This window comes from Ruditapes philippinarum, unplaced genomic scaffold (assembly GCF_026571515.1).
Source record: "Ruditapes philippinarum isolate M1 unplaced genomic scaffold, ASM2657151v2 ctg349_1_1_1_1, whole genome shotgun sequence".
Classification (NCBI taxonomy): domain Eukaryota; kingdom Metazoa; phylum Mollusca; class Bivalvia; order Venerida; family Veneridae; genus Ruditapes; species Ruditapes philippinarum.
Genome location: NW_026861914.1, coordinates 257,743 through 274,327, shown reverse-complemented (window position 1 = coordinate 274,327; position 16,585 = coordinate 257,743). Strand labels below are relative to the sequence as shown.

General features: G+C 32.4%; 1 protein-coding gene across 1 annotated transcript; it reads left to right on the top strand.

Annotated features, from left to right (window-relative positions):
• Positions 1-992: 992 nt before the first annotated feature.
• LOC132717355 (kelch domain-containing protein 10-like) lies at positions 993-16,415 on the top strand. The gene is made up of 10 exons (XM_060700804.1): positions 993-1,153; positions 6,411-6,541; positions 6,774-6,858; positions 7,679-7,890; positions 8,666-8,808; positions 10,474-10,564; positions 11,380-11,470; positions 13,254-13,301; positions 14,073-14,212; positions 14,857-16,415. Exons 1-10 carry the CDS (start codon positions 1,090-1,092, stop codon positions 15,064-15,066), a joined length of 1,215 nt encoding a protein of 404 aa, XP_060556787.1. The 5' UTR covers positions 993-1,089; the 3' UTR covers positions 15,067-16,415.
• Positions 16,416-16,585: the final 170 nt, after the last annotated feature.

Genomic DNA, 16,585 nt, shown 5'->3' with positions numbered 1-16,585 from the left:
TTGTATAACTTCTCCGTGGTGCAGGGGTAACGCGCTCGCTTAAGGAGTGAGAGGTCTGGAGTTCAAATCCAAGTCGAGGAACTTTTTTTTTAAATTCTTTTTTAAATGTCTTTGTTAAGGAAGTAGCCATGATATGCAGGGATAAAGTGTGACTGTCGTAAAAAATGAACATAAATGATTTTTTGATGCATCTCTAGTTATGCAGAATTCAGTATGTATCAAACTCTGGTGCCTTGCAAAATGAATTATAATTCATAAAAATAAACTTATACAGGAAAATGCATACAAATATACAGTACGATTAAGATTGCAAAGATCAGAAAATACCACAGAACTTGCATCCCTTTGACTATTTATAAATATTCATGCTTATAGTATGCTCCAGGATTATTTACATCTGTGTTAAACAACAGTTAAAGTCGTTACAAGCCCTAATTTAGAATAATATGGTTTTCTTCAAGCCGTTCACATATAAATTCATCGTGGCTGAAGGGTTTTCGCGCTCGCCTAGGAAGCGAGAGGTCTGGAGTTCAAATCCCAGTAAAGGCAACTCATTTTTTTTTTCAAATTGTTTAAGTCAAATAAACATTGGATTGAATATCAGTGTTGCAATAAGTCTTATAGCCAATTTACTACAATTAAAACGCTGGAAAGCATTGGTGGCACTATACATATAATCTCACAACCTGCACCTTTCTTACATTCTGAGACCCAAACAAATTCAGCGCCTTCTGTGCTTTGATTTATCAATGTGGTCATATTTTCTTCCCAGGTCCGATACTCGTGCCTGTGGTATAGACACGGACTACATCTAATATCTACATCTTTCTTTTTATCTTTCTAAAATCTTTGACATTTAATGTAACAAACCATAAGCCATCCCGTCTTCCCTACCATACGCATCACCCCAACCCACACCCACCCCGTTTATCTCCGTAAGTATGTTCATTCGGACAAAGAGAAGGAAAATATTTAGCGGTATTCAACCGCAACCGCAATTATCAAGCGTCTGTCAACAACAATAACAACAACAGCAAATACATATTTAACAACGCATGAAGTCTTCAAAGAAACTAGTATTACAGAGGCATGTTTCAGTCAATTTGCCCTCTCCATATCGAACTAAAAAATCCGGAAAAATTAACCGAGAAAGGTAATTATCTGGCACGATCACGAGTAGATCGGACCTGGGAAGAAAATACATTAGAGACTCTAGTATCCTGGTTTAGTCCTATCCGGGAACATAAGTCGTTTCCGTTAGTATCCTGGTTGTACTATCTATCGGAAGTGTAAGCCTTATTAGGCCCACCATCATATAATACAGAAAAAATCTAGGATAAAATAGTTATTTTCTGTAAAAGGTACCATTTTTTGACAAAAATAACAATCATCCAAAAGAAATTTTCACTATACATCAAAAAGATAGTTCTGTTAATAACCTCATATGAGTGGCAGCCATCTTTGTTTTTAAGTACTTAATTCCAGGAATGACTTTTAAGCAATCAATAAAAAGTTAAAAACATATGTAAATGGTCCATTACTATTAATGATACTTAGAGGTGTCATCGATAAGAATATTTGTATCGATATATCGGTAATGAATTATCGGCGATACAGCGATATATCGATTGCCAGGCTAAATTTTAGCTATGTTTCCTAAGGATACTGACAAAGCAGTTATATTAAGACAAATGCAAAAAAGATAAACTATGAAAACTGAACAATTTGTTTCTTTTTTTATCATAGCTATAAATGAAAACTAATGACTAGTAACTATAAAGTTTAAAGCATTTTCCATTTTACTTTAGTTGTTGTTGCTATTACGTAGTAACTGATCATGCTAAATCCTGTCCTTGCTGTTCCAATTAAGCCGGGTTTAATTGGCAAATTATAGTGTTTAGAACTTAAATAATTATTAAAGTTTAACATTTTGTAATCATTATTTTTACAAAGAAACACTGACAAATTTTTCTTGGCATTTTCCATTTTTAAAATCTGAATTGAGGTGTCTTAATATCCACTTAGCAGACGTGCAAGATTACAACAAAATTAGGCAGCATTTGTTAGAGACACTGGGAGGTAACTTTAGCATTGATTTCCGTTTTCATTTTAGAAAAAAAATGTTTCTGGCTCCCAAAACTTTGTATGTCGCTTTTTTCTTGACGTTTAGCGACAGTAAACAGGTTTATCAGTTCTATAAAACCTGTTTGCTGAAGTCTCCTTAGCTAGAAATATATGTGAATTCGATATCCGATATTTCAAAAATGGAATCGATATCGAATCGGATAACAAAGATCGTTGATACACCGATATCGATTGAATCGATGACACCCCTAATGATACTAAAGTTCTATTCAATATTTATCAGTTACCACACGTGCACACAGTAAAATGGTAACAATTTGAAAAGCATTGCACACACACATTCAAAGGAATTTGGAGGTTACGTACCATGGAGGTTACGTACCACTGCATAAATGTACCATTTTTGGAGGTTACGTACCACTATAGAAATATATAATAAAGTGATAATAATAGGGATAAGGTGTGAAACTATATCACGTTTATTGTTCAAATTCGCGCATTAATTGTATTTTGTAATGAGATTAAATATGTATGAATATATAAGAATAAACAACAAACCGCAATTAACGATATTAACAAGTTTTATTTACAACACAAAACTGAAAATAATTAATAACAATAATATAATTACACGCACTAAACTGAAATGAACAGTACAATGAAACAAACCACAGCTAATATATAAAAAAAACATTTTTTTTTTCATTTATAGTATTATTGTTTTATTTATACGCATTTAACTCTCAAATTAACTGAAATAAACAGAATAATCAAAAGCAATAATAATATTTCATATGCATGTTTAATAAACCGGACAAAATTACTTACCTTGAATAAAAAAAAACTAAACAAGCGTTACATATTTTATCAATTTATACATTACATTTAGTTTCATTTACACGTTAACTGAAACTGTGCATAAAAATGAAAATAACAATAATTATGTTTACACGCTCTGAAAATGAAACAACAATACACAATTAACAAGTATTTTTAAAAAATATGTGCCAGCCGTTGCTCGACTTTCCATCATGCCAGCTACAGCACTCGTAGTGCCGTGTAACATTGCTGGAACTTAAAGGTGGTCTACTTCTTATTGAGTTGTCAACAACCTGAAATTAAATATTAATAAGTTTTCTTATTAAGAAAGAAATTATGCATGCATGCTTTCTGTAAAAGTTGATCGCCGCAAAATTTCATTTTAAAAAAATCAGTATTACGTACTAACCGGAGACTTGCAATTATAAATCAGTGTATTCAATCATATGTCAATAGTTTGCAATTTGTTTGTGATTTGTTAGATTACTCATTTCTGAATGTGTGATAATCATACATAGATATAGGTAAAACGTTTGCATTTAAATTAATTGCTCTTATGTGATTTTTAAAAAGTAATATTAAAAGTTATAATTCGGTCTTTTTTTATAATTGTTATGCTCTATATTATTTGTATTTTATATAAATTATATAATTATATATATATTTTTTATCGGTACTCTACAATATACGTGTACATACAGTCACTTTTCAATGAAAACGGAGAAGATATACGAATAAAAATAAACATTTACAAAGTTGATCCTGTTAGTAAACAGATAAAAATTTTATAACGGCTATGGGTTATAAAAAATGATAAAATGTTTAAGTTAGCACCCCTGACTGTCATAGCAGTGTATCATTTATATCCGCTTTGCTGGATTCATTAATCTTAGGAAAAAATGATAACGTGTGTGAGAACAAATCTGTTAATTCGTGAAATTAATACTTTTGGTTTTTATTAAATTAACTTATAATTGGTTACAGAAAAAACATCATTCTTTTGATAACAATGCTAGTTGTTTGAACAAATGTTGTGATAATAATGTAATTTGCTTGATATTTTGTGACATTACGAAAAATAGAAAAAAGATATGACAATTAACAATAACATTATATTTATCATTACTTCGTTGAAGCAGATGCCCAGTACACTGATTAGAGTAAATCGCATTGGGGTTAATGAACTCTGCTGAAAAGGAGAAGAGTTTATAACAATAGACTTGCTGTATAGCTTATTTCATACCGAAAAAAATATTTCTTATTACAATATGTTTGGCACATTTAAATTTAAATTTTGATGATTTAAAATTTATTGATTTTATTGATGAGTTCTAAACTAAAAGATAGAGGAGGATGTAGTAAGCAAGTCTACAAGATATAATAAGCCACGCCCTTTAATATCAAATATCGTTATTGTTACTGTGTGTATGTTTACTCGATGTTTGGGAGTTTATGAGTGTATACTTGGATGCAACACATTTAATAAGGATATCAATGATTTTCTTATAAACGTGTGATTCATTCTCTTAGAGGTGTATAAAACAAACAATTTTCACTTGTTGTGGTATTCACAAATAAACAAATGAAAAACAGAAACAAATATTTTATTCATAAACAATGTAACAAACTGAATTTTCTGTAAATTATATAGAACAGAAAATATGTTTTAATTAATGAAACTTAGAGTAAATAATAGACAAAAAAAATAATGTTGTAAGTAATAAGTCAATATTTCTCTATCATAGCAGTAATAGAATTTCTACTGGCAACCTCACCATATTTTACCCATTTTATATAAATTATATATATGGTACGTATCCTCCAAAATATATAAGTGGTACGTAACCTCCAAAAATGGTACGTATCCTCCTGGTACGTATCCTCCATGGTACGTAACCTCCAGTAATCCATTCAAAATATCATGTTTGGTCAAAATCTTTAGGAATATTACTGGTTTTTACACTTATTACACAGTGATGTGAATAGGGTTATTATAACTTTGAATTTTCTTCAAATAATGCTATATTTTGTATGAAATTAATGTGAAAAACACTTGCATACAAAAGAAATTTTTTATGTAAGTATTGTTTGTAATATCTGGACATTCCCGGTACAAAGTACCTCCCGGTATAAAGTACCACATTTTAAGTTTGTTAATAAATAGCTCTAAATATATTTATATCCTAAGTTGAATTAATTTAACGTTCATGACATACAATAAAGAATAAAAACTTAACATTTAATCATCTTTCATTATGACAATAATTGACACAAATTTATATAGTTTATTAGTTTTCCCTCTATATCAAATACGATCCCGGGCGTCCCGGATCCCGGGATTTTTCCCCCACCGTCTAAATATTATATTCTCATCAGCAAATATATGCAGCAGAGTATTTCAAACAGAACCTGCATCAATTTAAATTGTTTAGATTATACTAATTTATAGATAGAAACACAAATTTATAAAAATTACATCATCTTAATTATAATTATAAAATAAATAAATAGCATAATTTCAAGTGTCATTCTTCTTCATTTTATTTATAGACAGTGAGTTCTGGTATTGGGTATTTATAAATTGTGAGACAAACAGACTATTTATATACTTATTAAGTTTTTGTCTACCCACTGAGCTCGATAGGGATAGGTATGGACTTGTAATCCAAGGGTCTCTGGGTTCAATCCATGGGCAAGGGGAAATTTTTGCTGTGACCATTTTGGACACAGATTGCAATGAACTAGCAGCCGTTGGATTACTGAGCTTCGGTAACACACTAGCTGTTTAAATAATTTTACATATTGTTATTGATCTTTGTAATGTAAAGAAAGTATAGAGCTATAAAAAAATATATATCGTGCTTGAAGTACGTTCAGCGCGGATTTTGCCTTTTCCGGACAATACTGCAGATGATTTTTTGTCTAGACTAATTACCCTGCAATCCAGTGAAAGCAGTTTTGAGAAAGCAAATTCATTTCATACAAATGTATTATAATTGTCAAAAATTATGTCCCCTTTATAATTGTCATAAATTAATGATTGTTAAATGGTAAAGGAGCTCCACTGAGGTTAAAAGGGGTAAAAACAGAAAATTGGAAATTCTTTCAAATATCAAGTGAAGCAGTTAAAATGGTAAAATCTGCACAGGATGAGAGAGACATATATTCCGAAATAAATTGAATATCGATTGTTTGTGTGAGTCTTAGCCCGATTTGAGTGAAAAGTGTTAGAATGCATTTCTCTTTTCAGTCCTTTCGCACAATAAAAGTGATTTAATATTGTAATAAAAAGCAGAGTGAGGTATTTAAATCTGAAAATTTGCACACAATAGTTATTGATTGTACACAAATCAAAAAAAAAAAATTTCCAGTCTTGTCATGTCAAAAAACCTCAGTGGAGTCCCTTTAAGTGAATTGTTCAAATAGAAAAACAATACTTATCCTAAATATATGGTGAATTGTCATACATTAATTTTGTATTATTGTTATAATTTAATTTTCTACAGAATTTATTCCTCGAAGTGGTCATAGAATTGTTGTAGATGAGAAATACGTGTACAGTTGGGGAGGATATAACTATGATCCTGACTTATGGGACTTGGATGATGAAGATCATACATACCCATTGCTCAAAGAGGTTTATTTATTACACTTATTATTAATGATATATGTACACAGTGCATTACAGAGGTGTATATAATAGTTTCCATTCTGATTTTTTGAAAGTTAAAAAAATTATCATTGGAATTATTTTGCTGTATATTAATTGTCAACAGGCAATTTTGCATCAGTTTATAATGTTATGTGGAAACTGTATTTTATATTTTATAACAAATTATGTAACTGGTTTGTATTATTATTTTCAACAGTTGTGGAGGTATCAAATTTGGACTGGAGAGTGGAAGTTGTTGAAGACACATGGAGACATACCAACACAGTTGGCATCCCACCATCGTATGTAAATATTGACCCATAACTTGCTAGAACCAAACTTTTGCCCCCAGTATAGAGTTAGGCCAGCCTGCATTTCCATGCTTTCTGACCAGGCTGTATCCTTTTGGCTGACCAACCTTAAATTTTTATCTCGATATCCACCAAATCATAATGGAAAGTTTCAAAAATGCTAAGAAATTCAGAAGGTTAATGGTTAAGAATTTATAAAGTATTATTATTTTGCAGTATAATTGGCTTGAAATCATTGTGCTGCAGTTTGTTGATTAAAAAAAAATTTTATGTTTATAATATTTTTTTTATAAAACATATTTAGTATCTAGTTTATGATTCAAAGGTTTATTTTAGCTCTTAAATTTGAAGGAGTTGTAAGGACATTTGAGCAACGTCATGACAAACCAACATAATGTGTTTGCGACCAGCATGGATCCAGACCAGCCTGCCCTTCCGCGCAGTCTGATCAGGATCCGTGCCGTTTGCTTACAGACCCTATAACAAGTAAAGAAACTGATAGCGAACAGCATGGATCCTGATCAGACTGCGCGTATGCGCAGGCTGGTCTGGATCCATGCTGGTCGAAAACCGATTATGTTGGTTTTTGTCTTGACGCGGCTCAAATTTTTATTTCTAAACCCATTAGACTGCTGATGGCATTGATTCTAACCACACTATTAGTTGCAACATTTTTTCGAATTTTTCTAATGTATGGTTTTGTCCAGATTGAAAGGATGGGACAAGTTTATAATGACATTTAGGTTAGGGTTAAACCGAAAGTAGGGGGGTATCCGAATTGAAACAAATGATATTTTCTTCCTGTTTTCAGTTGTAAAAGTCAAGAACCATTTGCTACAGTTTGGTGGAACAGGCGTTCCATTCGGGAGTGCCAATACAAACTGTTTATATGACCTTGACCTTGACACATTAGAATGGAAAGTGCTTTTAAAACCAAAAAGTCCAGCAAATGATAATGATGATGATGATGAAGATGGCGATGAAGAAGAAGACAACGGTGTTCCAAGACCTAAATATGGACATGTATGATGAGTTGTATACCTCTCTTATTTTTTTGCTTTGGATTATACTGTATCATAAAATTAACTTGTTTTATATATGTACTTGAAACTAAATTTCTTGGCATTTCACTTTCTCTGCAGCAAAATAAATAATAAATGTAAGACTATGACAGTCAACATTGTGTAGAATTGTTTGACAACTATTGTTTTTAAATGTCAGTTCTGAATATCATGCTTAAGTGTGTACCAGTAAGCTGTTGATGATGCTTATAGGAAACTGATCTGCTAGCCAATGAAATGTCAGTATTCTTACTTGGAATAAATTTTAATATACAGGGGTACCTCGACCCCTTACTGCACCAGTTATATGGGAAAATTACAACATGAACTTGATAATGTTGATGTTATGTGATATTTTTCTTTAAAACAGGACTGGGTGCTTGATAAAATAGCTGGTTTAAAGGGTTTGCGGGTATGCTGAATCAGTAGATTGTGAAATTGAAAATGTGACTTCCTGCATTTTGTGTCATTTTTACATTTTTAGACCATTTCTTTCTCTTATGCTTGAGAAAATGTATGTTCATTACCTAAATCGTTTCTTTTTTGTAATAGTTAGTAGAACCAACTGTTCTGTTGTGTCTCAAACAACATACCGGTACAGGTTTTTCAAGTCTTCCCCATCAAATATGACTTAAAACCTAACCAAACAAAAAATTTTATTCGTAAGAAAATTTTTTAGTTTGCAAAGTAAACTTTTACATGTAGTTCCATTAAATCTAATCTTATTTACATTTTAGTCACTGACACAGGTGGACAATTGTTTATATGTTATTGGCGGGACGTGTGGATATGTATATGATAGCAACATACACAAACTTGATCTGAATTTACTAACATGGGAGGAGATACCAGTAAATTCAAAGTATATTCCACAACCAAGGTACTTGGTATATTGGTCTTGTTTTTTGAGAAGCAAAACCCTTAACCCCCTGAAACTTTATATTGGAATTGCCCAGCTTTGAATTTTTAGGATTTATTCAAAATTTTATGATTTTCAATATCTATATACAAAAATTGACCTATTGACATATGGTCAGTCTGCATGATTTTGAAGGCTGGTAGCAAAGGTCAAAGGTTAATCACTCTTGGACCGAAAAGGTTCAGTGATCATATATTTTCATACACCCGAAGACCTCAGGGATGTATTAATTAACTATTAAACTATTATGATATGGCTTGGTCTGTCCATTCAAAATTGATAATGGACAGTTTCAAAAATGGAAGCTTGACAAGTCTATTTAAGAAATTCAGCAGGATAAGGGTTAAAATTTTATAATTGTATTCTTAACAGAAAAAAGTCATGTGAGTATTTGTTGGTGGGGAGTATTTTGTTGGTGTATTTGAAGTGTATTATAGGTATTCTTAGGGGTGTATTATAGGTATTTGAATGGGATGTATTATAGGTATTTGAACAGGGTTTATTATAGGTATTTCATGTATTTGAATGGGGTGTATTATAGGTTATTGAACTGGGTGTATTATAGGTATTTGAATGGGGTGTATTGTAGGTATTTGAACTGGGTGTATTATAGGTATTTGAATGGGGTGTATTGTAGGTATTTGAACTGGGTGTATTATAGGTATTTGAATGGGGTGTATTATAGGTATTTGAAGGGGGTGTATTATAGGTATTTGAATGGGGTGTATTGTAGGTATTTGAACAGGGTGTATTGTAGGTATTTGAACAGGGTTTATTATAGGTATTTGAATGGGGATATTCAGCAAGTATGACATTGATTAAAGGATGTAAGTTTTTTAGGACAATAAATGAAATAAGACTAATGTCTGTCACTAGAATATTTATTACATTTGGTAAATAAGCCGTCAGTAGATGAAATTTACTTTTTTGTAGATTTAAGTTTTAAAGCGGCATGCCTCCACATGAAGTATAAAAATGTTCTAAGATTTTTAAAGAAGTAAAAAGATAATAATGAATAATTCACATATTATGTGCAATAAATGACTGATTTTGCAATATTTATTATCATATTTCTACTGTGTGACAAATCATGAATGTATATGTATAATGCTATTTTTGCATATTTTGACCTCTTCTTGGTAATTGACATGAATTGTAAGGGCTGTTTACTTTCTTTGTTTGCTTCACAATATTTAATTTTTAAATACATTTTTAAAATTTTCATGAAAATAAATATTTCTCTGGAGACATGCTGCTTTAACCTTGATACTGTAAATGGTAAATAAATGTAGAAGGATTTAGTCAATGACATTCATCAAAACTTGGATATTGGTCAGCAATTCACATGTAATATAATGTCTTTGTAAAGATCATACTGAAAACATAAATGTGGTCCAATACAGACTTATAATTACAAAATGTATATAAGAAAAACACTGCTATACCCTTCTGAAAGTAAAAATTGCATCATGCCATGAAATGTGTTTCGTACTTAAAATTTATCGAAAGGTTATGTACCAAATAAATAAAAAAAAAATCATCAATTTTATGTATGAGATTTGAAATTTTGATTTTTGTTAAATATTACTTGGATGTGTAAAAAAAATATGTTGTATTACTTTCCAGATATCGACATGAAGTTATTTATTATAAAGGGAAGTTACTCATGTTTGGTGGTGGGGCAGGTGTCAATTATTCTGCATTTAATCTTGATAAGGTCAGTATGTCCAATGTTGCTATAAATATAAAACCCTTCAAGATTTCTACCGGTGTGTAATAAATGAGCCGCGTCACGACAAAACCAACAAAATGGGTTTGCGACCAGCATGGATCCAGACCAGCCTGCGCATCCGCGCAGTCTGATTAAGATCCATGCTGTTCGCTTACAAACTCTATAACAAGTAGAGAAACTGATAGCAAACAGCATGGATCCTGATCAGACTGCGCGGATGTGCAGGCTGGTCTGGATCCATACTGGTCGCAAACCCATTATGTTGGTTCTGTCATGACGCGGCTCAAATATGTTTTTTGTAAACTAATGAAACTTAAACCACTTATAGTGTCTTTATTCCCTTGTCTTATTGGCAAGACTTACGCTGCTGGCCACCAGGGTAACCATTTGCGATAACTTGATAGAATTTCTAAAACATTTTCCATTTTGTCCACAAAAACTAGCCATTATTTTATAACATATATGTATAAATATTCACATGTTTAGTGGCATTTGTGTTGTATTCTTGGAAAACACAAAATCATTACTTATATGTTCCTCTACTATATAATGTGATCTTTACTGCTGTGTGTGAACTCTTTATTGTTTAAGTGTAAACTCTTTATTATTAAAGAAATTTGAACAGACACTATATGATGTAGACTTTCACAAAGAGACGAGAAATTTTCCAAACACCAAGTCAGCGGAAAACTTGATTTGATTGGGGGTTTTCTTCTTGAAGATTAAAACCATGTTATTATATTTTGTTTGTTTTTGAGTTGTTTTCCAGTGATTAAATGTAAAATTTATTATTTCCTTAGATTGATGTTTTTGACCTGGATAAACAAACTTGGGAAAAAGTCATGACGTTTCCAAGTGAACAAAAATTAGATCAGGGAGATTCGAAAAAAGGTATTTCTGTTCTTTAATAATCTTTTGTTTGGGAATGTTTCACTCAATTTTCTTAGAATTTTGATTCATGTTGATTGAATAACAGGTACACTTTTTGTTAAAATTCTGTTCATACATTACCAAAACGTTGTGGATAATTGATTGTATAGCTTTTTAGCTCACCTGTCACTTTGTGACAGGGTGAGCTTTTGTGATCGCTTTTCGTCCGGCGTCCTTCGTCCGTAAACTTTTACTTTAAATGACATCTCCTCATAAACCACTTAGCCAATTTCATCCAAACTTCACAGGAATGTTCCTTTGGTGGTCACCTTTAAAAACTGTTCAAAGAATTTAATTCCATGCAGAACTCTGGTTGCCATGGCAACCGAAAGAAAAAACTTTAAATATCTTCTTTTAAAAAACCCAAAGAGCTAGAGCTTAGAAATTTGGCATGAAACATCTTCTAGTGAGTGTCTACCAAGTTTGTTCAAATAAAAGCCCTGGGGTCAAAATTTGCCCCGCCCCAGGGGGTCATTGATTTTCCCTATATGCATATAGTAAAAACTTAAAAAATCTTCTTTTAAAGAACCCAAAGAGCTAGAGCTAAGATATTTAGCATGAAACATGTTTTAATGGGTGTCTACAAAGTTTGTTCAAATAAAAGCCCTGGGGTCAAAATTGGCCCCGCCCCAGTGGGGTCATTAATTTTCCCTAGATGAATATAGTAAAAACTTAAAAATCTTCTTTTAAAGAACCTAAAGAGCTAGAGCTAAGATATTTAGCATGAAACATGTTCTAATGGATGTCTATCAAGTTTGTTCAAATAAGAGCCCTGGGGTCAAAATTGGCCCCGCCCCGGGGGACATTGATTTTCCTTATATGTGTATAGCAAAAACTTAAAAATCTTTTTCGAAAAAACCCGAATAGCTAGAGTGTAGATATTAAGCATGAAACATCTTCTAGTAAGTGTTTACAAAGATTGTTCAAATAAAAGCCCTGGGGTCAAAACTGGCCCTGCCCTAGGGGTGTCATTGTTTTTGAATATATGTGTAAAGAAAAAACTATAAAAATCTTCTTTTAAAAAACCCAACAAGCTAGACCTTAGATGTTTAGCATGAAACATCTTCTGATGGGTGTCTACCAAGTTTGTTCAAATAAAAGCCCTGGGGTTTAAACCAGCCCCACTCCGGGGGCCTATATACAGGTGAGCGACTTCAGGGCCATCATGGCCCTCTTGTTAGATGTATTTGGTATATGTATCCAGTTACGGCTTTACACCCATTAAAGGCTTCATTTGGGTCCCCATAGCGAAGTTGTTAATGTGCTGACCTTCACTTTTCCAAAACTATGCTAGATTCAAGTCCTCCATTTACTATACATTCTGTTGTGTAGGGAAGCTTATCCAGTTACCTTACAGAAGTTCTGTGGTTCTATTCATGTACCTGTTGCTGCCTTAAGTAATGTATGACAGGACTTCAGAGGTCTTCCCTTACCAGTAAAGCTTGGAAGTTACTGTAAAACCTCATTAACCTTAACAATTATGATGAGACTTAAAACCCAGCAAAAAGGCTGCATAGAAAGTGCACAAATGTTCAAGGAACCTAAATATGTCCTTGATATTAACCTGCTATTTTTTTTAGAGCCTTTAAGTATGTTTTCTTCATCAATGGCTGTTAAAAAAATCAACCGTCTTGATCAAGACAGTCTTGAATGATATAGACCTGTTTTCTGTTGATATTATTAGAAAATAATTCTGTTAATATTATTAGAAAATAACCATTTTTATCATATTTTTATGTTACAGTTTTCCCAGGCTGTAGAAGATGTCACAGTTGTGTGAGATTTAAAGATGGTAAGGAATTATAAAAATTTTAATAAATAAAAATGATTCGATGTTTAACGCTTGAAATTTCTTAAATTATCATTCTGTAAATTTAGTTTAAATACTTTTATTTTAGCTGGATTGCCATTAAATCTTGAAGCATATTTGAACCCCTCTTGAGCTGCTACCTGAAACTAACCAGTACTGTCCGTGAGATTATAAAAATTATTTCTGAATTCTGTGTCAAATCTCAGGATTTTCACTGGTCAGTGTACATTCTAAGCTGGTTTCTGACCCATCATATACCCCGAGTTCGAGTTGAAAAAAAAAAATCTAAAAGTCATACTGCTGAGTTTAGTTACCTTAAAAGTGTTTCAGCATATATTCAGTACATATATCATTAGTTTAAATACAGAATTTTTTGGTTTGATTTTATTTAATTGTAAGCAGATAGTGGGGATGTCTGTGGCTTAGTTGTTCAAAACACTTGCCCCCATGAACTTTGGGTTAAAATCCTGGCAAGGACTATGGATTCTTTCATGTGAGGAAGCTATCCAGCTAGCTAACGAAACGTCAGTGGTTCTACCCAGGTGGGGGTTTGTGCCTGAAATAATGCATGGAGGGGCACCCGAAGTCTTCCTCCACCATTAACTTTAAATAATTAAATCATATCTACTTTGTATGAAGTCAAAACATGTTAATTTTGTATTTACAAAGATACTGTGTAGCAATTAACATTATTTTCTAATATCAAATTTGAGCATAGTGTACCTAAAATTCTAATCTATTCTATTTGAGCAGATGTGTATGTATCAAGCGGGCTTTCACCAGATGGTATTTTAGCAGATATGTGGAGATTTCATCTTCCTTCATATCAGTGGACGGCTTTAAAATTGCCTTTACCTAAACCTGTCTATTTTCATTCTGCTGCAGTTACAGACGTAAGCTGTAAATTTTTACTTAACATTTTTATCATCTGCAGGGCCGGAAAAATCTGTTTTGATTAATTTTCCGTTTTTATCTGAAGCATTTCTTAACTTGTCCATATGATATTTATATAGAACCGGTATTTTCTTGAAAATTTCCACTTGTCTGTATAGGCTATGGGACAACCTGGACAATTGATTTTACCACCCTTGTCATCTTTGCATGTATTGATATACAAGGCATATTGTTTAAGTCTCATCATTCTGTTTTATCTTTACTTTGACATGGACCAGTCAACAATGTTATTTTTTATGCTTCCTAAAATATTTTCACGAAAGTCAAAAATGCATTTTATTTTTAAGTTAGTCTGCTCTTTTAGCATTGAGTTTTCACAAAGTAGTACCTGAAAGCATCAAACTAAATAAAGATTGGGAAGTGTAAAGGGCATGATAGAAGATAGATAAAAGGGTAGATAATATTTAGCTCCCAATGAGCACAATTTAATTTTGGGTTAAAATCATGAGTCTACTAAAAACATGCGTGCAAAAGCTAAAAATAAGAAATATAATCAAATCACATCTAATTAACATAACAATAGGGTGAATTTGAATGATAGAACCTACCCTTATCTTATATTGTAAATTCTGTTGTGTTTCAGGATGGGTGTATGTTTATATTTGGAGGAGTGACCAGAATCGATGATCAGAGAACTAACGCCTTACAGATCATGTGGGTTCAGATACCACCACTGAAACTTTTGGCCTTTAACACTGTGGTGAAAAGTTTAAATCTTGAAATATGTAAACAGAACTACCAGACTTTAATAGCTCTCGGAATACCAAGACACTGTCTGGATTTAATATTGTGATGATAGTTGATAGGGTACACACAAACAAACAAAATTTCCCTAATTTTATATATATAAAAAAAAAAGTCCCAAGTGTAACTATGCAGTATGGGGTTGATACTCAAGCCAATAATTAACAAGTGTTTTTGTGAATTGTAGGGAGCCTGTTTAAAAGATTCTTCTTGCATAATTATATTATTGAATAAGAACATGACTTGAAACCATGTTTTCAGCTGTTCTAGATTAGCTTTTAGCAGTTCAGCTTGGTTGACAATCAGTTGGCTCCATATATACAATTACTTCCATGGACAGCTCCCTTATTGTTTTGATATTTTGATCATTTGTTGCTAATTTATGGCTGTGTTTGTTAGAGATTTTTTTCCCTCATTTATGTAAGTGATATTGGCAGAAAACCGGATTTGTTAAGATTTTATGTCAGTTGATATAATGTCTGAATTAATTACATAAAATGATTTTTATTTATAAAGGTTTATTTGTAAATATTTGGGTTATAACCTCTTATCTAAAGGTTATAAATATTTCTGTATTAAAATGAAATATGTAGTTATGAATATACATTGAAGTACATATGCTCGGCAAGGGTAAACAAAACACATGTACACAAAATGTGGAATTCACAAGTCAATGTAAATGTTAATGAATTGTTAGCTCACCAGAGCCGAAGGCTCAGGGTGAGCTATTAGTATCAAAGGGGGATGCTCCGGCGTCCGGCGTCAACAATCATCTTCTTCTATGAAACTACTAAGCAGATTTACTTCAAACTTGGTCTGTAGCATCCTTGTGACAGTCACACTTGAATTTGCTCATGTCATTCCAATTGGCCCCTTTTAGGGGTCAGCAGAGCTAAAAATAGAAAAACCTTTAAACATCTTCTACAGAACTAATTGATGGATGATCACCAAACTTTGTCTGTAGCATTCTTGGGTAGTCTTTTATCAAGTTTGCTCATAATAATTTGATTGGCCCCTTTTAGGGGTCTCTAGGGCTAAAAATAGAAAAAACCTTTAAACATCTTCTTCTACAGATCTAAAGGATGGATGATCACCAAACTTTGTCGGTAGCATTCTTGGGTAGTCTTTTATCAAGTAGGCCCTTATGAATTTGATTGGCCTAAAAATACTAAAAAACTAAAGCTAAAAATAGAAGAACCTTTAAATGTCTATTGCTACAGAACTAATTGATGGATGATCACCAAACTTTGTCTGTAGCATTCTTGGGTAGTCTTTTATCAAGTTTGCTAATATTATTTTGATTGGCCCCTTTTAGGGGTCTCTAGGGCTAAAAATAGAAAAACCTTTAGAGATCTTCTCCTGCAGAACTAATTGATGGATGATCATCAAACTTTGTCTGTAGCATTCTTGGGTAGTCTTTTATCAAGTTTGCTCATATAATTTGATTGGCCCTTTTTAGGGGCGCGCTAAAGCTAAAAATAGAAATACTTTAAATGTCTATTTCTAACAGAACTAATGGGATGGATGATCACCAAACCTTGTCTGTAGCATTCTTTGGTAGTCTTTTA